Source organism: Pteropus medius, unplaced genomic scaffold (genome assembly GCF_902729225.1).
Source record: "Pteropus medius unplaced genomic scaffold, Ma_sr-lr_union100, whole genome shotgun sequence".
NCBI lineage: Eukaryota > Metazoa > Chordata > Mammalia > Chiroptera > Pteropodidae > Pteropus > Pteropus medius.
The window spans coordinates 365,472-385,504 of NW_024340699.1; the positions used below are offsets into that span (position 1 = coordinate 365,472).

General features: G+C 43.5%; 1 protein-coding gene and 2 long non-coding RNA genes across 6 annotated transcripts in view; 1 reads left to right on the forward strand and 2 right to left on the reverse strand.

The window, feature by feature from the left end:
* Positions 1-19,820, forward strand: part of CYFIP2 (cytoplasmic FMR1 interacting protein 2) — a 112,933-nt gene extending 93,113 nt beyond the window's left edge. For 2 of the 3 annotated variants that reach the window (XM_039876529.1, XM_039876530.1), the window contains exons 27-31: positions 6,978-7,050; positions 7,520-7,614; positions 12,846-13,084; positions 14,617-14,764; positions 16,966-17,133. In XM_039876529.1, coding sequence (XP_039732463.1) covers positions 6,978-7,050; positions 7,520-7,614; positions 12,846-13,084; positions 14,617-14,764; positions 16,966-17,133 — 723 coding nt within the window. Of the gene's footprint in view, positions 1-6,977; positions 7,051-7,519; positions 7,615-12,845; positions 13,085-14,616; positions 14,765-16,965 lie in introns of all 3 variants that reach the window. The other variant, XM_039876528.1, reaches the window with a different exon arrangement.
* On the reverse strand, positions 8,605-9,875 carry LOC120613934 (uncharacterized). The gene is made up of 2 exons (XR_005655801.1): positions 9,114-9,875; positions 8,605-8,969 (listed from the first exon to the last, which is right to left on the reverse strand). It is a non-coding gene; the product is annotated as an uncharacterized LOC120613934 (long non-coding RNA).
* On the reverse strand, positions 11,085-14,621 carry LOC120613923 (uncharacterized). 2 transcript variants are annotated; one of them, XR_005655799.1, is made up of 2 exons: positions 14,285-14,621; positions 11,085-12,779 (listed from the first exon to the last, which is right to left on the reverse strand). It is a non-coding gene; the product is annotated as an uncharacterized LOC120613923 (long non-coding RNA). The 2 variants fall into 2 exon arrangements; XR_005655800.1 differs by lacking the exon at positions 14,285-14,621 and adding an exon at positions 13,121-13,862.
* Positions 19,821-20,033: the final 213 nt, after the last annotated feature.

The window sequence follows — 20,033 nt, forward strand, 5'->3', positions numbered from 1 at the left end:
CTCCTTGTTTGATCTCTAGATAATATTATACCCACGTTCTCTACATCGCTCCCGTTGGCCTCTCATATCAGATAAAATGCAGGTCCTAAGTAGGGCTGGTCCCTCCCAGGAGACTCTCTTTTCATCGTCATTTGCATGAGATATGGAACACCGCTGATTCTCCGTCAGAAACACAGACTTCAGGACCCTGGACGAGGGCTAGATTATAGCTCAGCCTGCAGACAGCTTGAGGGGGGGACCTGAATGAATAAGGGCCCTGATCAGTTCTTAAAAAGAAACCACTGTAGATTGGAGGGGCTTGGGAGACTCCTAGAAGGTGAAATGTGAATGAGTCTTAGAGGAATGGATAAGAATGAGTGGAAATTTTTGATTTTAGAGGAATTTATAGGTGTAAATGGACCACATAAGTGGATCAGTTATTTACTTTAGAATCACACCTGCAGATCTTCAAATATTTGTTGGCTGCAATGAAATCATTTACACAAATTCAAGAAAGAGGTTACCTCTGGGGTTGGGGAACAGAGGTATCGGTAACTTCCTGTTTCTTTGGCCAAAAGATGGCTCAAGGCTTCATTCTTCTTCAAACTGCATATATATGTCACAATTTTTTAAGTTTAAAGAATGCTAGTATCTATGACCAAAAACCCAGCAAATAAGGCCACAGAGAATGTGATCCTATTAGATATGAGTGAGGCTAAAATGTTTCTCAGATGGTTAGATTTTGAGTAATTTTCTCCTATTTCTATTTTTGATAATTTTACTTCTTTTTCATATCATGGATGTAAAATTAGGGGGAAAATATTTCAAGCATTCCTAAGGCTTCGGCTGCATGGGCTGCTATAGAAGAGCAATGGGTGTGGAAGCGAGGTGGCCCTAGGTCTCCGTGTCAGCCCCCCTGCTTCCTTGTCACTATGTGGACCTCGTTTGGGAACCTCACCCCCCCGAGAGCTTCCATGTCCTCGCCCACAGGTTGGGGACCTTAAAAGCTACCTCACAGGATGTTCTAAGGCATAAACCCAGCCGTGAGTACAAAGCACTTGGCACCTCGTGCTCAGAGAGACTCACTACATCTCCTTTCCCGAAGAACAAGTTGATTTTGTTGTTACAGACTCTCCGTTCTAGGAAAGGACCCTGAGAGACTGTTTAATCCAGCCTCTTCATTTTGTTCCTTTAAAATTATTCTTAATTGCACACGATAACAAATCAAATAATATAGATAAGGTTGTGATTAAAAAACCATCCTTCTTGGCTCCGCTGCACCGCTGCCCACCTGCATCCCAGTCTCCAGGGCAACCTGTTCTCATCATCTCTATTTCATGTTCTCCTAGTTATCTCCATAATGCTTAATAATGTGGGGCTGACTCGTTTTTTAATTAGCAACTTTAGACAATACTTATTGACTCTCCAGTTGGAAAGATGAGCTTTTAGCTCCTTTACATCTCTCCCAACTCTTCCTCCCAGTATTTGATTATGTTATTTATTACTTCTGTTGTTTTCCCTCGTAATCAGAGGTAATATACCTCTATCACTCCTTTTGGTAACATTATTTCGTATCCTGATTTCTTTCTGTGGAAGCGACACTTCCACCTCCTACCTATTGTCAGCTATGCTTTTACTTTATATCATCACAGCTGATATTTTATGTATCATTCGTATTATGATTTATCAAGTGTAGTCTAAAAAAAGAAAACAAAACTAAAACATACACTATTTACAATATCGTTTCTTGCTGGACCAAGCGACATGCTAGGATTCACTTCCTTCCTCTGCTTCCAGCAGCAAGACCCCCAAAGCTTTTTGTTTTAAAGTTAAGAAGAATTCGTTACTTCCAGAGGTTTGTTTCAAATTAATTTTTAAAGTAATATAAGTTCAATGTAGAAAATCTAGTAAATACATCTAAGTAGGAAGAAACATGGAGGAAGGGAGAGAGGGATAGAAAATAAAAAACAAACATTTGACAATCCCACTACATGGAGCACTTCTTAACAGTGCTTCACACAGTTCATACAGGCTTGTCTGTAATGTTGAAGAGGTAATGATCAGGGGAAAGATCTAGGCCTATGTAAGAAACCCCAAATAGGAGATTCTCTTCTAGGTCTCTATTCCTTCACATACCACAGACATTCAACTTTTATTCCACATACTATTGAGTTGGGACTAAGATATGGTAAAGAAAAAAAAAAACATTGTCCCTACCTTCATGAAGATTACATTCCAGTAGGGGGAGATAGACATTAATCAAATAGTGACTCGTATGCATGGATATAATACAGGTTGAGTTCAGATGCAGAAAAGGAAAGTTCTGGGTTCATTAAAGACATAAAACAAAGGAACCTACACTAGCAAGGAGGTATTCGAGGGGGTAAAGGAAGTCCTCCTGGAAGGAATGATGCTTGAATTGAGATTTGAAAGTAGACTTGGAATTTACTAAGCAGAAGGCATGGAGAAAAGAGCTAGGTTAGGGAGCCTTCCTGAGGGAGGGCGGGAATTCTGTTAATGGGTGCACAGATGGTTCATTCAAATAAAAAAATCTGCTCTTGCTGGAGCAGAAAGAGCCAGGGAGGGCTAGTGGGGAGGAAACCTACTCTCTGCATTTCACAGGCCAGTAGCTTGATAGGTTCCTGGGCAGACGAAGGCCAAGTGTGGATCCTTGAAGACAGAGGTTGGATAAGAGGGAGATCGGCAATTAGCGTAGACTCCCTCAATGGAAGTTTGTTTAGATTCCTGACACAGGCCTTCGTGTTCTCCAAACTGAACTGGGCATTTCTATCAGTTGCAAGGGCCTCAGCTAACTAATGCCAAACAAATACTTTTCACAAAAGGTGTTGCATTGTAGGTGGCCACGTCATTATGCAAATGGCCCTGTAACTCATCCTCTGGGAGCTTGCAAATGCTGCCCCACCTCTGTTAGGAAAGAAACTGCATCCTTTTCTCTTTCCTCACCCTCATTAGCAAATGGAATTACAAGGTGGAATGCACAGAGGAAGCATGCCAGCAGGAAGCATCCTCCAAAGAACCTGCGGGGGTCCTTCCATTTGCAAACTTGGGGAGGTGTTAATGGAACACTCTTGTCTCCCCTAAGAAATCTGAAGTGGAAGCTCCTCATGTAAAATGAGTAATGCAGCAGCGTTGCCTTGGTGTAGAAGACCTACCACCTTCTTCCCCTTCCTCCATCCCCTCGAGTGGCTCCCAGCATCAGTTTTACTCATATAAGCAAAATAGAAAGTTGATCGTTCATGCAATGGGCAGCTTTTCTAGAACCAAGAGATTACTAGGAGCAATTGAAATTTTTGGAAGAAAAGAAAACAAGAAATATAAGAGAACTTGTTGGTGGATCTGTGTTTACCAGTCCTCTGCCTGGAATAATTCAGTAGTTCCTCACTGCACTGCACATAAAACCCAGGCTTCATACCAGGCCTGTGAGGCCCCATGTCATCTGGTCCGGCCCTACCAGGCCTCATGCTACTGTGGTTCCTTGTATCACTACACTCCAGTTTACTCTCTGCCCTAGGGCCTCGGCACTAGAATGCTCTCGCCTCATATCCACATGGCCGGCTCCCTTGCTTCATCCTGTTCTCTACTCAAATGTCTTCCTCTCATAAAAGATTTTCCCTAACCACTCTCTGTCAAACAGTCCCTTCCCCATTCCTAGTCACTCTCTAGCTTATTACCCTATTGCGTTTTATCACTGTTTGAAATTTTTTTATTTGTTTACTTGTTCTTATCTGTCTATATGAACTAGAATGTAAATACCATGAGTGCAAAGATCTAGTCTAACTTGTTCAACATCATATCTGCAAAGCCTGGAACAGTGCCTGGTACTCAACGCACAGTTGTGGGATGGATGTAATGTAATAGCATTCTCATACTTGGGGCATAGTCATGTGGATAAATACATTCGTTTATTCATCTGAGAAATATATAGTATACAAATATTCCTTCATTTAACCAATAATTATTGAGAAACTGTTATGTCCTAGGCACTGGGATTAAGAAGCAAAAATAGAAACAGCATCCCTGCCTTTGAGGAGACCATAGGATTGTGGCCAATGTGGAGTGATGTGGAGAGAATCAAAGACCAGTTGGTCGTGGGAGGTGAAGAAGAGAGAGAGAGAACGAGCCTCAGGTTTTAGGCTTGGGCAGATGAGGAGATGACGGTGCCATTCTTTGAGCAAAGGAATCCCAGGTGACAAGGGGAGAAGAAAGCTTTAAAAATGTTGAGCTGTGACATATCTAAATGGAGATAGCCAGCAAAGAGTTGGATATCCGAATCTGGAGCTTGAGAGAGAAGTCTGGCTGGAAATATAGAGTTTATGAATCAAAGGCAATGCTTGTAGTCCTGGGAGTAGGTGAGACAAATCAGCTAGGATAAAGTACAGAGAAAAAAAGTCAGACCTTGGAGAAAACCAACACTTAGGGGATGGTTAGAAGTCACACCTACAAAAGAATCTAAAAAGGAGAAACCAAAATAATGGAAAGCAGCAGAACTTATTGTCATAGTAGCTGGGGGAGGACAGTGCCTAATACATTAGAGAGGCCATGAGATGAGGACCGAAAGATATCCACTGAACTTGCTGACAGAGTCATCTTCGCTAGAGCCATTGCCATGCTGTGATATAGCTGCACGTATGTTTGCTGTGGGGGAAAGTAAAGACTGGGAAACCGAGAGAGGTGTAGAAAACTCTTGTAACATGTTCAGTCCTGGAAGGAGGAGAAGGGTAGAAGGGTGGCTGAAGAGACTGGCTAGAAAAACGCATTCGGTGACACTGTAAAGCGCAGAGCAAGGATCTTGATTGGAAACAACTGAGAGACTGCTGTGACTTAATACAGAGTCAAACTTTCTCACCGTTAGAGTTCTTCAAAAATGGGTTGGGCTGCCTCCAGAAGGGCTGAGCTCTTGATTACTGGAGGTATCAAAGAATAGCCTGAATGTTATATTTAAAAAAAGAATAAGGTGTTAAATCAGTGATCTAGGCTTCTACCAAAGAAACTAGAGAAAGAAAAGCAAAGTAAACCAAAAGCAAGCAGAAGGAAAGATATACTAAAGATAAGAACAGAAATCAGTAACGTTGAGAACAGAAAAACTATAGAGAAATATGAGCGAAACTAAAAACTGGTTCTTTGAAGAAAAAAGTCAGTAAAATTAATAAGCCTCTAGGCACGCTGACCAAGAGAAAAAAAGAGAAGACACAAATTACCAATATTAGGAATGAAATAGGCACATCACTGTAGATCCCACAGACATCAAAAGGATAATAAAGGTGTGCAACAAACAACTCTGTATCTGTATGTTAAGCTTAGATAAAAGGAGCAAGTCCTTGAGACGCAAACCCCCAAAATTCACTCAGAAAAACAATTCAATAACCCGAGTTGTCCTATATCTACTAAAAAAATTTTATACATAGTTTAAAAAGAAAATTTCTAACTAAGAACATTCTAGATGTATATGGTTTCACTTGTGAATTCTACCAAACATTTAGGGAGAAAGTAATACCAATTCTACACAATCGCTTCCAGAAAGTAGAAAAGAGGGGGACCTCCTCCCAACTTATCTTATGAGGCCAACATCACCCTAATACCAAAACCAGAGACATTTGAAAAGAAAAATGCAAATCGTTCCCAATAAATATAGAGTTAAATCTTCAGCAAAGTATTAGCCAATAAAATCCAGCAGCACTTAAAAGGATAATGCATCGCAGCCAAGTGAAGTTTTCCCAAGAATGCAAGGCTGGTTCGCCATTCAAAAATCAATCAATATGATTCATCATATTAATAAATTAAAGAATAACCTGAATGATCAATAAGCCATGTTTTTAGATTATATGATGAATCACAGGATCTAAGCTTAGACATAGCAATGAAGACCAGGTTATTTGATCTCCTGGTTAGGAGAGAAACAGCTGAATTAAGAAAGGGAGGTTTCTCCTCTGGCTAAGAAACTGAGAATTACACTCAGATCAGGCTGGTCCCCTGAAGAGTTCACTTGTCCTCCCACTGCTATTCTTGTTTCAAGGACGGATCTATAATAACAGAGGGATTTGGGGTTCCCTTCTCGAGCAGGTGGCCTACTAGATTTCCAGCATGGCCTTGTTCCACCAATTCCTGAGTAAAGAAAGCCGAAGACCCTCACAATCCTGATTCTCTCAGATGCTTAGAATCCAAGAGTGTCAAAGTTGAATGACGCCTGGATCTTACCTAATACAAATCCCCACAATTTAAAGAGAAACCAAAACCCAGTGGAGGGTGGCTCTTCTCGATCCCCGTCCTCAACTCGCCATTCCAAACCCCATGAGCTGGTTCTGGGACCGTAGGCCCAGGACACCCAGTCTTTCAAGCCCATTCTCCCCCAAACTTTTCCCTCCAACTTTCGTAGTATATGTTTGCTTTTAAGCTTACGTTTATGCATAAACATAAGGTCACCATCAAAACCTGTCTGTCCTGACACTCTTCTCTCACTAGTTAGTACCTGATGTGGAGAAAACCAGCCAGACGCAGGTCTTCACACAGATTCATCCCAGATTAGTGGATTGGAGGGTTGACCCAGCCACCTGCTTTGAATGCAAAGGCCTCACAACCAACAAGACAAATGCAGTCTGGAGCCCATCATTTCTGCTTAGTCCCACTGTCACTCATTCAGATTCTTCAACAAACTCCTTATAAGATTATAATGAAAATGTATTGCACACTGATTATGTGCCAGGGACTTTGCTATGAGGTTATGAGGTTATGCATTCTCTCACTTAATCCTCACAACAGCCCATTAAAATAGGTACTATTCTCATCCTCATTTTGCAGATAAATAATTGGGCTCAGAGAGGTTAAGCAACTTGCCTGAGATCCCACAGCTAATAAGTAGAAGAGCCAGAATTTGAACTCCGGTGTGGCTGACTCCAATGCTCAAGTTTTTAAGAATGAAAATTCTTTCTGGATTAAATGAAAAATTTTTTTTCTTTCTTTCTCTCCATATCTGTTTGCAGTCTCAGGAGGAAGTCTGTGATTTGCTCCATGCTGCACCCTTCCAAAATATCTTGCCAAGAGTCTACATCAAAGGTAAGAAACCAGAAACAGCGGCTAGATAGCCATCTTGAATTTGAATTTCACACTCACTTAATCCCAATACACTCGGATCTGCACTCAGAAAGGGTGAAAGTTAAAGCTTTGGGAAGCTATTGAATAGTCACAGAATGGTGGAACTGGAAATGGTATGCCAGATCTCATTCCTTGGTCCTTCTAGGACATCCCTAGCATCTCTCTGTCTAGCCTTGTATTAAATACTTCAAGTGATGGGGAACTCATCACCCCATGAAATAGATGATTCCATTGTTGGACTGAGATAATAGAACGTTTTTCCTTATAACTAGTTCTGATCACGCTGGCCAGAACCAAGGAGAACCGTTCTACATGCTCCATCCAAGTGTTGGAATACAAATAGGTCACCAGGTCCTCCGAGTGTTGTTTCTTCCCCAGTACCCGCCGGTGTGCCCTGGATCCCAACCTCTGCCTACTGCTCTTATTACAGAGGGGGAGCGTTTGGAGGTTCGGATGAAACGCCTGGAAGCCAAGTATGCCCCGCTTCACCTGGTCCCTCTGATAGAGCGGCTGGGGACCCCTCAGGTATGATGCTGCCATCATGGATTCTAAGAACTAAAAGGAACTTTAGAGGGAGAGCATTTGGTCCTCATTTTATAGGTAGGGAAACTGAGGCCCAGAAAGAGGAAGAGAATGGCTAGCCTCATAAAGCCTGTTAATGGCCGGGGCAAGTCTGCATTGAGATTTGCTGACTCTCAGGCCTGAGTTCTTTATTCTACACCCTGTATCCTCTATCCTGCCAAGAAAGAAGGAAATCAAACGAGTGTCTATTATGTCCTCGTTAGATATCAAGAATTCTGCTAAGTTATCTCTCTGAATTAAAATTCTACACACTCTTTGAGTCACTAGTTCACTTCTGGATATCTCTGCAAAAAAAAAAAAATCTTACAGAAACATAAGATGTTTACTGTTGCATTGTTAAAGCAAAAACTGGAAAAAAAACCCTAAATGTCAATCAGATGCCATGGGTCCGATGAATAAAGCAAGTTGCACTACAGTTCGTATAGTATGATGCCACTTATACGTTTTTAAACACTTATATGTTTTTAAACACATAACAAAACCATGTAAGTAAAACTTTTCCTAGAAAATGACACACACAACCAGCTCATAACAGTGTAGCCTCTAAAGAGAGATGAAAGAGACAGAGATGGGGGTGGGTATCAAAGAAGACCTCAGCTTTATCTATAATGTTCTAATGTAATCAAAGATAAATAATCTCATGTGTTAATTCTGTAATTAAAACTAATTTTTACACACCAGTCATACCAGCCCCCTACGAACATGGAGATGAGTAAGACAGGACCCTGCCTTCAGAGAGCTCACAGACGGTGCAGGGGGTCAGGAGGGTAGAGAAATAGGAAGAGTGGGGGACAAAAAAAACACGTGCTGTCACCTTTCAAGCTGATTTTAGCAATATACATATTTCGGGGCCAATGTGCATATGTGGGGGCCTATGTTCATATCTGGGGACACAGGAGAAGCGTTCAGGAAGAAGAGAAACCGAGCACCCCAGGGAGATAAGTTTGTTTTGTTCACCAAAGCTTACTGTTTACAAGGTTCAGGATTTGAATCCACCTCCATTCCTATAGTTCTCTCTCCTGTTACCACAAAAGCTAGAGCCTAAAGACTCACATCCTTGGCAGAGGGCAGCAGGCAGCCTCTTCTCTCAAAGAGCATGACAAGTATCTGGAGCACATTGCAGAGCCTGATCTGCTGAGCCGTCACGCCGATGAGCAACCCTCGCTGGACCCCTGCATGCCACCACCTCCTACTGACGACATGAGTAAATGTTCAGTGGCGTTTGGGTTCTCTGAGTCATCCCAGAGAGAATTCGGATGCTGTGGAGGGCACACGTTTTCCTTTCTGGCCTACAGGGGCTGAACAGAGGAGATCAGCTAAAGATTTCCTTTTAGGGAGAAATCCCCCAAGCCGGCAGCACACAAATGTCTGCCCTACGGTTGGTGTCATTCTACAGGAATCTTCCCCCTCGCACCCAGGATTTGGCGTGTGTTTCCACTTACAAGACTGTGAATTCCTTCCCTGTTCTGGTCAACACCATTTCCTTGGGACCAATAGACTTCCCAATTTGTCAAATGCTGAGTATTTAACAAACAAAAGCCTAGATGTTCTGCAGGAGAGGAAATGCCAGTTTTATAATTCTCCCAGCCCTCAAGGAATAGTCCAAAATTTTAGTCGTCCAGTAGACCAAAGAAAAGTTAACAAAGTATTAACTTCCAAGCTAGCTGCAGTTCAGGAACTCGTATAACATCTAGGCCAGTGACAGGGAAATTCTGCTACATATTAAAAGTCAGGAGGTTTTAACAGTACTGCATTGTTTGCATTTATTTCTGGGACAAATTGAAATGACCTGATATGTTGCCCAGTGCTATCATGGAATTACACTGTGGCAGAGGGTCAAAAGACAGGGGTCCTTGTCCCAACTTCCCCTCTGAATTGTCACATAACCTAGTGTTAGACATTTAATATCTCTGTCATTGTTTCTCCATCTTTAAAATGGGCTAGTAGCTGTTTTGCCTGCTTAGTTGAGCTGCCTTACGTGATTGTCACAATGAACAAATAAGTAAAAGAGTTCCAAAAAACACAAAGAATTATGTAAAGAAGGAGTATTGAGACATCATTCTCCTCCAGAGGTACTAGATGTAATCAACTTAAGTATTCCGTGGAGAAATTTGTTTCCACGTGCTTTCACAGATGCTTTTTCTATTCCTTTGTTAACTCAGAAAAGAATGGCAGAGAAGAAAAATCCCTCACTGACTGGTATAGAAAAGAAATGGATAAAATTTATGTTAAACACGTGCACAATATATATATATATATATACCAAGCTACAAATTGGGGATTTTTGCAACAAATAACCTATAATATACTTTTTCAGAAAATGATAACCTATAATATACTTTTTGTGATATACTTTTGGTGATAGATATACACCAAAAGAAAAAAGGACATGAAGGAAAACTGACAACATAAAAAATATGAATGCCAACAAAGTGTTCGGCTTTACCAGTAATCAATGAAATGTAAAATAAAACAAAGTGTTCGGCTTTACCAGTAATCAATGAAATGTAAAATAAAAGAACAGAGTACAGCTTTTCATCTCTCACGCTGGCAAAGAACTTCTCCTAATGATAACAGCATTGGCCATGGCAGGGATAGCCTTCACACGATGGGTGCCGGAGGTTCAGCTTTTCTTGAGACTGCTTTGCCACTACGGAGCAAAAGCCTTTTAAAATATTTATACCCTCGAACTGAGTAGTTCTACTTCTAGGATTTTATCCTAAGGAGATCACCAGAGATAAGTTCACAAAAGTATTACGTATAAGGTTGGTTGTTTAAGAATTGTCTGTGATAGTGAAAATTTGTAAACAATTTAAAAATAACTAACAAGAACAGAAGACTAAATAATTGATGGCATGTCCATGGCCACTTTACGTAGCCATTGAAAAATTGTTACTGAAAATATTGAAGGAAATGGTTTTTTAGATTTCTGGTATCTTAAGAGAGGAAAGCAATACAGATAATACTATTGAAATTTTGTTAAATATCGATGTATATACACGCTCACATATGTAAACACAAACAAATTACTCCTCAGTATTTTAAGAAAGCTCATAATGGGGTTTATGAGAGATTTTTATTTTCTTATATAACGTTTTAAATTTTTTTTTCCAGATTTTACTCAGTGACAATATTACTTTCATAGTTCACAGGAAAAGCTGTAAGGCAAACACTTTTTCAAGGGAAGGACAAAGCTCTTAACCATTTCAGTCAAGGCCCCTTTGCTTGGCCATAAGTAGGTGGGGTGTAGTCACAGAATTTAAAGTCCCTCAGCAGATTTATAAACCCCCTCCTTAACTGTTTAATCCCCCTAGACTGTCAGGCCCTGAGGGTTGATTCAAACTAAGTAAATGCACAGGAGATTAATTAATAACCCACAACTCTATTATTTTATAAAGGAGAATATTCATGACTCAAGAACAAATATAGATCCTTTATTTACTGAGCATCTTCACTGTTCCAGGCGCTCTCTCTTTGAAATGAAGGCCCAAATACCAGCCTGGTAGAATTGCCTGGTGAGAACGGAATCAAGTACAGGGTTCAGGATTTTGTAAGAGCTATTTCTCATTAGCTATGGCAACTCGAGTGGTCCCTTCTCTGCCCAAGAGCTATCTTTCTCTGCTCACGAAATCAAGATGCATCACTGTGTACCAGGGTTCCCTCTCCTTCCTGTTTGAAACATGTTGTCAAACTCTTCTTCCCCAATTCACACTTTTTTCCCTAGACTTTTTTCAGTTCACAGTCGTCATGGCAACTGCACTCCCAGCCCACATTCCTAACTGGCTCCATTGGTGGTGTTTCTTGATTTATTTCCCTCTGTGGATTAACTCAGAAGCTGTCCTCTCCTGGGGGCTCAGGGCAAGAGCTTGCAGAGAGAAGCCAGGCAGGCTGCCTCATGGGCACCCGTAAAATGAGCTCTCTGGGGGGACCACCCTCTTCTGGGGAGCCCATCCCGCAAGTACTCTGTGGACCTCTTGGTCTGAGAAGCCGGCCCTCTTTTGCTTTGTAATTTTCTACAATGTGCACTGATACACACTGTTTATTTATTAGCATCGTTATTGGTGGATCGGTAGAAATAGTATTCCTTTTTTTATTTTAGTGAGTGACTATCTCAACATGTATTAAAACATGCTTTGGAGACCTTACTGGGACCTTAGATTTTATTATCTGTCTTACTTTGCACACGGCTTTTGAGACCTCTACCTCTAGACATTTTTACTCGTAATGCAGACAGTAATGCATTTTGATGTGCTTGTCTAGCCAACTGGTTATTAGAGATGCAATAACCAGAAGTCAGATGAGAAGCCATTTTAAATTATTAATGGAGATCATATATAGTGGTCAGAGGACTTCTCATTGAGGGAGATAATTCTGTAAAATCAGTGGCAAATTTTTAAAACGTAGCATATGCTCTCTAACATGTTCAATTGGACAAAAGTATTTAAAGTAAAGAGCAAAACTCTCACCCACTTCTCCAAGCCCATCCGCTCCCACAACTGTTCATCTTTCCAAAATGTCTTCCATGCACCCCACACACAGGCGTTCGTGTCTGTCTGCACATCGTGTCGTGTTGGCATCTTTTAGTAGGATTGTAGTGTACATCCTTTTTTGCAACTTGCTCTATTCACTTAACAATTTAACCCACAGGTCTAGACGACCAGCATCCAGATCCCCACTTTACCGCTCACTGGCAGCCTCTCTGAACCTCAGTTTCCTCATCTGTAAAATGGGGATGATAATGTCCCCTACTTTGTGGGGTTGCTGTAAGGAATCAATGGAGTCAATACTTACCAAGTTCTTAGAACAGGACCTGGTGCGTTACACACACTCAGCGAGTGTGAGTTAGTAGTAGTAATAGTAGAATAGTAGTGATAATACTCGTAGTAGGAGCACCTCAGTCTTTTCAGTGGCTACCAAGCCTTTCATTCATCACATGGGTAGATCGAAATTTTTAAAAAATTATTCCTGTCGATGGTTCCTAGACTTTACTTACCACAAGACGTCTCTGCTCTTCACTCACATTTGTAAAGTTAGTGCCCCGCTGTGGGAGGGACATCAGTTCTGGTGAATGACTGCCAGAGGCAGGTATCTCCAGGGTTACGGACTCTCTGGTGAGAGATGGAAGATGAGGTCTGAGAGGTAGATAGGAGGTTTACATACCCTTCTGTTCCCAGCAAATCGCCATCGCTCGGGAGGGTGACCTGCTGACCAAGGAGCGGCTGTGCTGCGGCCTGTCCATGTTCGAGGTCATCCTGACCCGCATTCGAAGCTACCTGCAGGACCCCATCTGGCGGGGCCCGCCACCCACCAACGGCGTCATGCACGTTGACGAGTGCGTGGAATTCCACCGGCTATGGAGTGCCATGCAGTTCGTCTACTGCATCCCCGTGGGGACCAACGAGTTCACAGCTGAGTGAGTACCCCCAGGGAAAGCAGGGTCATGCCCAACCTGCTTGTGTTTTCCGAGAGGCATCAGGCTGCCAGAGCCCAGCCAGAAAGGTGGACAGGGGCGGGCTGTCCAATGACTGCTTATTCAGCACATATTGTGTCGGCTGCTGTGTTAGGTGCTGGACGTACACCAGTGCCAAGCAAAAGTAGACGGTTCTTGGCCTCGTGGGGATTATAGGGCCTATGGAGAGAGATGTGGCACATCAAACAAGGCAGCTTTGCAGCAAGGGCAGGAAGGGTGACAGACGCCGGAGAAGAGAGAGGAGTGAGTTATCGGAATTTAGTTCTCAGACTAGAACTGAACCTTGAACGTTGCTGGGATTCAGATCTTAGAGGGGAGAAGGGACCATTCCAGGAAGGGCCACAAGTGGCTAGAAGCAGAGATGAAGCGCGTGCATATCCTGGGTGTGCCCCAGAGGCTGAGGGCCTCTTGGGCCTTGTCTTTCCAAGACTGGGCTGATTGAATGGTCAGGAGGGACTCCTGGTGAAGGTTTGGCATGAAGAACCTCACTGCTCCCCAGACCCCCCATAAAACCGCAGGGTTCATAGAACAGGGAAAGCCTTCCCTGACAGAGATCAGGCCCTCCCGCTCCTGGCGGCCTGGCTCATGAGGCCTCTACTCCTGAAAAATGGGGGGCCTTCAAGAGTCACCCAAATCTGTTCTCAGAGGACACAGAAGCAGAATCCAGTTCTTCCTTCACTTACCCAACTACACATCAAGAACAGAGTGGCGAAGAAGGCAGACAAGGCCTGTCTTCGAGGAGCCAAGCGCTCTAGAGAAAAGGCACATGCGGGCCAGAGAAGGCTTTGCCGAGGAAGTGGCGTTAGGGCTGGGTGCAAGACTGTCCAGAGCAGCTGCCGGCTGGCCTTTGTGGTGGGGAAGCAGGGAAACCGGCCCAGTCTGAGCTGCGGCTGCTGCATGAGGACAGGAAAGTCAGCAGAGAGGTGACCCCACAGCCGCCCAGACTTCGCAAATTGCCATTGAGAGTTGGGAGCACACAGGCTGAGTTTTACCAGATCCAAGAAGACCCATAGCCCCTGCCCCACACTAGCAGCCTCTGCTCACAAACACACCGTGCCCCATCCCTGCCCCCTCAGCCCACAGTGGCCACTTGGTCTCCTGGTTTGAAATGGCCCTTCCCCTCACAGCTTGTTCCCAGCTTACATATGGAGCCAAACAGATTCTTCTTTGACTTGCCTAAAATAATCAGCCACGTAAGTCTCAAAGACTGGTTGGATTTTTTTTCTTGCAAATTTGTCTTCTTTTTACATCAGTGAGGCAACAGGCTGACACCTCTTTTTGGTTAGAAAGGCTTGTAATATAACCAGAGCCCTGGAACAAGCAAATCCATGCTCACTGCTTCCCTTGCACCCATTTTACAGACTAAGAGACCAGAGTCGGGCCTGCTCACTGGCCGTACTCCTGGTCCAAGATGAGGGTCCCTCCTCCCCACTCCCCTGCCTCTCACTCCAGCTGCTTCCTCTCCCTGCTTCCAGGCAATGCTTTGGTGATGGCTTGAACTGGGCTGGCTGCTCCATCATCGTCCTGCTGGGCCAGCAGCGTCGCTTCGACCTGTTCGACTTCTGTTACCACCTGCTGAAAGTACAGAGGCAGGACGGGAAGGACGAAATCATTAAGAATGTGGTAAGCGGCTCGTGGCTGGGGCCTGGGCGTTGGGGCCTGACAAGCAGGCTTTCATCTGGAAGGGAGGGTGAGCTGCTTATGGAGCCATCTCCCCACACTGCAAGACGTACAAAGACACTCCGTGGCTGGGGATGGGGATCTCCTCGTAGGAAGGCATGAGTCACTGAGATGAATCAGGTTACCCGCAGGGCAGGGCCTGGCTCCAGACCTGACATGCACCTTCCCTGTGCCAGTCAGACTGCTGATGCTGGCTCCTCGTCCTCACAAACTTTCACTAAGCACGAGAGCTGTGCAGGTGCGAAGTGGGGGAAGGACTATCATGGATAAGCAGGGCTGCTGTTAAGGGAAGGACTATCATGGATAAGCAGGGCTGCTGTGGCAGCAAAAGAAGGGCTGAGGGGGGACGGGGGCCAGAGGAAGCTTCCCGTGGAGGCAGTGCTTGGACTAAGTCCAGAACGACTGACAGCAAATAGCCAGGCAGAAAGCAGGGTGCAGTGGGGGGCAGGATGTTCCTGATAGAGGGAACAGCTCGAGCAAAGACACAGAGGCATGAAGCCAGAGCAAAGAGTGGGTCTCCAGGACTAGTTGAGAGGAGAAAGAGGCAGGAGCCACCTCATACAGGGTTTTTTTGCCCTCGTGGTAGAATACACATAACGTAAAACTTACCCATTTTAAGCGTATAGCGTAGTGGCATTAGCTGTGCTCACAGTGCTGTGCAACCATCACCACCGTCCGTCTCCAGAACTTTTTCAGCCTTTCAAACTGAAACTCTGTGCCTATTAAACCCTAACTCGCCATCCCCGCCTCCGCCCCCCGCCACAGCCGCTGGTAACCACCTTTTCCCTCTCTGTCTCTATGAATTTGACTACTCTAGGTACTTCATGTACATGGAATCCTCACTTAGTATAACGTAGTCAAGATTTACCATATTTTAATATGTGTCAGAATTTCCTTCCTTTTTAAGGCCAAATAATATTTTATTGAATGAATATACCACATTTTGTTTATTCATTCATCTGTCAGAGAACACTTGAGTTGCTTCCACCTTCTGGCTATTGTGAATAATGCTGCTTCGATTGTGGGTGTACAAGTATCTGTTGAAGTCCCTGCTTTCATTCCTTTGGGGTATATACGTAGCAGCGGGATTGCTGGATCATACGGTAGTTCTATTTTTAATTTTCGAGGAACCGCCATACTTTTTTACAAAGTGACTGCACCATTTTATATTCCCGCCAGCAATGCCCGAGAGCTCTAATTTCTCCACATCCTTCCCAGCACTTGTTATTTTCTGGGGTTTTATTGGTAACAGCCATCCTAATGGATGTGAAGTGGTATCTTGTTGTTGTTTTGATTCTTGTTTCCCTAATGATTAGTGATGCTGAGCATTTTTTCATGTGTTTATCTTCTTTGGAGATCAAATCCTTTGCTCACTTTTTAATCGAGTTGTTTGTTTTTTGTTGTTATTGAATTATATGAGTTCTTTATATATTCTGGATTTTAATCCCTTATTGGATATATGATTTGCAAATATTTTCTCCCATTCCATGGGTTGCCCTTTCATTCTGTTAATAGTGTCCTTTGACGCAAGTAAGTTTTTAATTTTGATATAGTCCAGTTTATTTTTTCTTTTATTATCTGTGCTTTTGATGTCACATCCAAGAAATCATTTCCAAATCCAATGCCATGAAGCTTTTCCTGTCTATTTTCTTCTAAGAGTTTTATAGTTTTCACTCTTGTGTTTAGGTCTTTAATCCATTTTGAGCTAGTTTTTTGTATATGGTATAAGATAAGAATCCATCTTCATTTTTCTGCATGTGGATATCCAGTTTTCTGAGCACCATCTTTTCTCCATTGAGTGGTCTTGGCATCCTCATCAGAAGTCATTTGACCATATGTGGAAGAGTTTATTTCTGGGCTCTCTATCCCATTGGTCTATATGTCTGTCTTCATGCTGGTACCACACTGTTTTGATTACTGTAGCTTTGTAATAAGTTTTGAAACTCACAAAAGACTTTACAGCCAAGTAAACATTTGATTGGCAAGCCCTTGGAACTCATAGAAGGCCTTTATACAAAAATGTGACATGATCATTGACACATCAGGACCCTGGACTCCAACCTCACTGAATTCTTCTCTCGCTCCCCCTTTATTTCTCAATCCTCTCCTCCCGTCCCTAACCTGCATGGCCCTATCCTTTGCAGCCCCTGAAGAAAATGGCAGACAGGATCAGGAAGTACCAGATCTTGAACAATGAGGTTTTTGCCATCCTGAACAAGTACATGAAGTCCGTGGAGACAGACAGTTCGACCGTGGAGCATGTGCGCTGCTTCCAGCCACCCATCCACCAGTCCCTGGCCACCACCTGCTAGGCAGAAGGTCCTGCAAACCCTCAATCTGGAGGAGAGGAAGCAGCAGGAGAGAGAAAGCCACGGCCAGCCCTGCAACAGGGTCTGACTGGACAATGTATGAATGGGCCTGGAAACAAATGAGAACCTCCCCAAACACATCTGCACCTCCCAAGGGCTGGGCCTGTGCATGCTCTCCCATGTCATCCCTGTGGTGGTTTTTCCCTAGTGTAAATGAAAAAACAAAACAAAACAAAAAACAGGGCAGTATGTGCTTTTTTTTCTTTTTCCCTCAGCTGAGCCCTAGTTTCACCGTTTCTCCATCTCACAGCTCACCTCACATCCATGGTTGCTTCTCAGGACCTCCTCCCAAGATGGTGACCTCCTACCTTGTACCTAGGTGTGACCTCAGAACTAAAGTTCAAAGATCGAGAAAAGTGTGGCCATGCCCCAAGATGTCAGCCCGGCCTGACAGGCATGCCTCCACCTACTGGCTTCTTCACCTCCTCTGGCTCCCCGCCCACTCTTATTCTTCTAGGTCGTAGCTCCTTCTGCTCTGGACCAGATGCTTAAAGCCATGGCGAACAGGGGATGAGGTTCCTGGTATCGGCACCATGGGAGATGGTGTTGGCTCTGTCCTTCCACAGACTCCCCAGACCACGTCCTGACTCCCCTCTCCAGGCTTTCACAGAGAGAACGCAGAAGTGCATTCACAGCTGTGTCCCACTGGGCAGAATTTTGGTAGGAAGGTGGTCAGGCTCAATGTACAGAAGAGGTATTTATGACACAGCCCAAAACAGAAAGCTATTAAACCATCTCATCAGCTAGATGGTGTGATGGCTCCTTTATTCCTTAAGAAATAGTGAACACTGAGCTACACAGGGCAATGGACTCTGGAAGTACAACGCTGAACAAGTCAGGTGTGCCCTGCCACAACATTAGCAGGCAACCAGACCAGGGACCATTTCTTTACACACTCTCTCACCAAGGAAAACTCCCATGAGAAAGAAAATGTAAAGGGGTTATTTTAACAGAAGCTAGAAACATATTGGGGTAGGCAGGTGAGTATAAATAACACTTGTCAATGAGCCTTCGATACCAAGATATTCCCGCCAAAATGGTTTCTTGTTTGAATGAATCAGGACTTCCATTATCCTAGAAATGGAAAGATTCTGAAGACATTTTATCTTTTGCTATCAACTTCCCAATGTTCCTTAACTTAGATTTTTGAGATATGGGACACATCTCACAGAGGCATAGCTATTTCCATTTCCCAGACTGAACCAAAATTCCTTGCAGAATCGCGCCCCCCGCCCCCCCACTCCCCCCCTTCCCCCAGGCATGGGGAGACTGTTTAGAAGGACGGGAGCCTTTGGAAGTGATTGTCTCATTACAGATCACTGCATCTTCAAAGGGAGTCTGTGACCCATGAGCTTGGAAGAAAATACAAAGTGAGACATTTATTTCTCTATCTCCCCACCTCCCCAGCCCAGGAAGGAAAGGAAAAAAGAGAAAATAGAACAGTAATGATCCCTTGCCTCAGGACAGATGAAAGGAAATGGTTACCATTAATCAGAAGGGCTATTTCGACCCCATGGAACGAGCAAAGCTGTGTCCATAGCAAGAGGTTTGTGATACACTCATGGGAGGAGAGAAGGGGCTCACCGGGTGTGGTCCAAAGGCCTCCTGAGATTGGCACATTTGATGCCAATTCCTGGGCTCTCCCTCAAACCCACCAATTCTGAATCTGTGGGAATAAAGTCGAGAGATCTGCTCTTGCACTAGCTCTCTGAGTTTTCCGTCTGAAGACCCCTCCCCACTGCTAACCTTGGGTTTTGAGCTCCCTCTGAGCCATGAAAGAAAATATTTGTAGGAAAGGAAGTTGATTCAGGGTGGAAGGTAGCAGATCCTCCTGTCTGGAGGTGCTACTTCCTATTCTGATTTCTTATTTTTTCCTCTTGACCATAGATATATCCCAAAGGCAAAAGAGAGAGGTTTACGCCACATGATAGAACTACACGATAGAAACTACACTCCTTCAAAACTCACATAAAATCTCTAAGCCTTCCAAATCTTCAGTCCTGTCCAGGCACAGTAGCTCTTTCAGACAGACAACCAGCCTTCAAGTCTTAGAGAGCATTTCAGATCCTTGACTGTTGCTTTGTGGAGATTTGGATCATCCATTAGATGACATCACTATTTTGACGATCTGCCCCTCCTGCTCTGCATTCATAACCCTGAATTTGACCCTCTGGGAGGAATCCCATTATCCTCCAGAGATTTGATTCCAGTAAATGGAGGTCTTCACCTTCAGAAGAGTCATTTCATTTCCCCAGCTTGTCAGCAGTATTTATCTATGAGCACCGAACAGGCTTAATATTCTTTCCTCCTTGGTCCCCGTTTTGATTTTATGTGTGTCTGAGAACCAGGAAAAACTATTTTAGGTTTTAAAAAGTTTTAAAAAAAATCTGTTTCAGAAACTGTCAGATGTACCATATTTGTATTAAGAGTTGTTGGGGGTTTTTGTACAATGAATTTACATTTATTTATGGTGACTTCTATTGACGCTTGTGATCACATAATGATGTTAAATTCTTAAATCATATTTGCTATGCAGCTGAAGATGATATTTTGCTTTATATTTTTGGGGTACCTGTGTTGAGTTGATAAACATTTCCATCTTCATTAAAACTGCTCCCAAACTAGTGAAACTAGCATCTGGGTCGTGATTCCAGATTGAATTCCAGTCCTTGATCTGTGGAAAGCCACGTTAAACCTGAATGGAGTGGAAGAAGATAAAGAAGGAGATAAGGGCACACAGCAGGTCAGCGTACCCTTAAACTGGTAGCTTGTTTTGCTTTCTCACTGAGAGAATTACCTCTTTACAAATTGATTTGCAGGAAGCAAGCCATAGGAGATAGTTC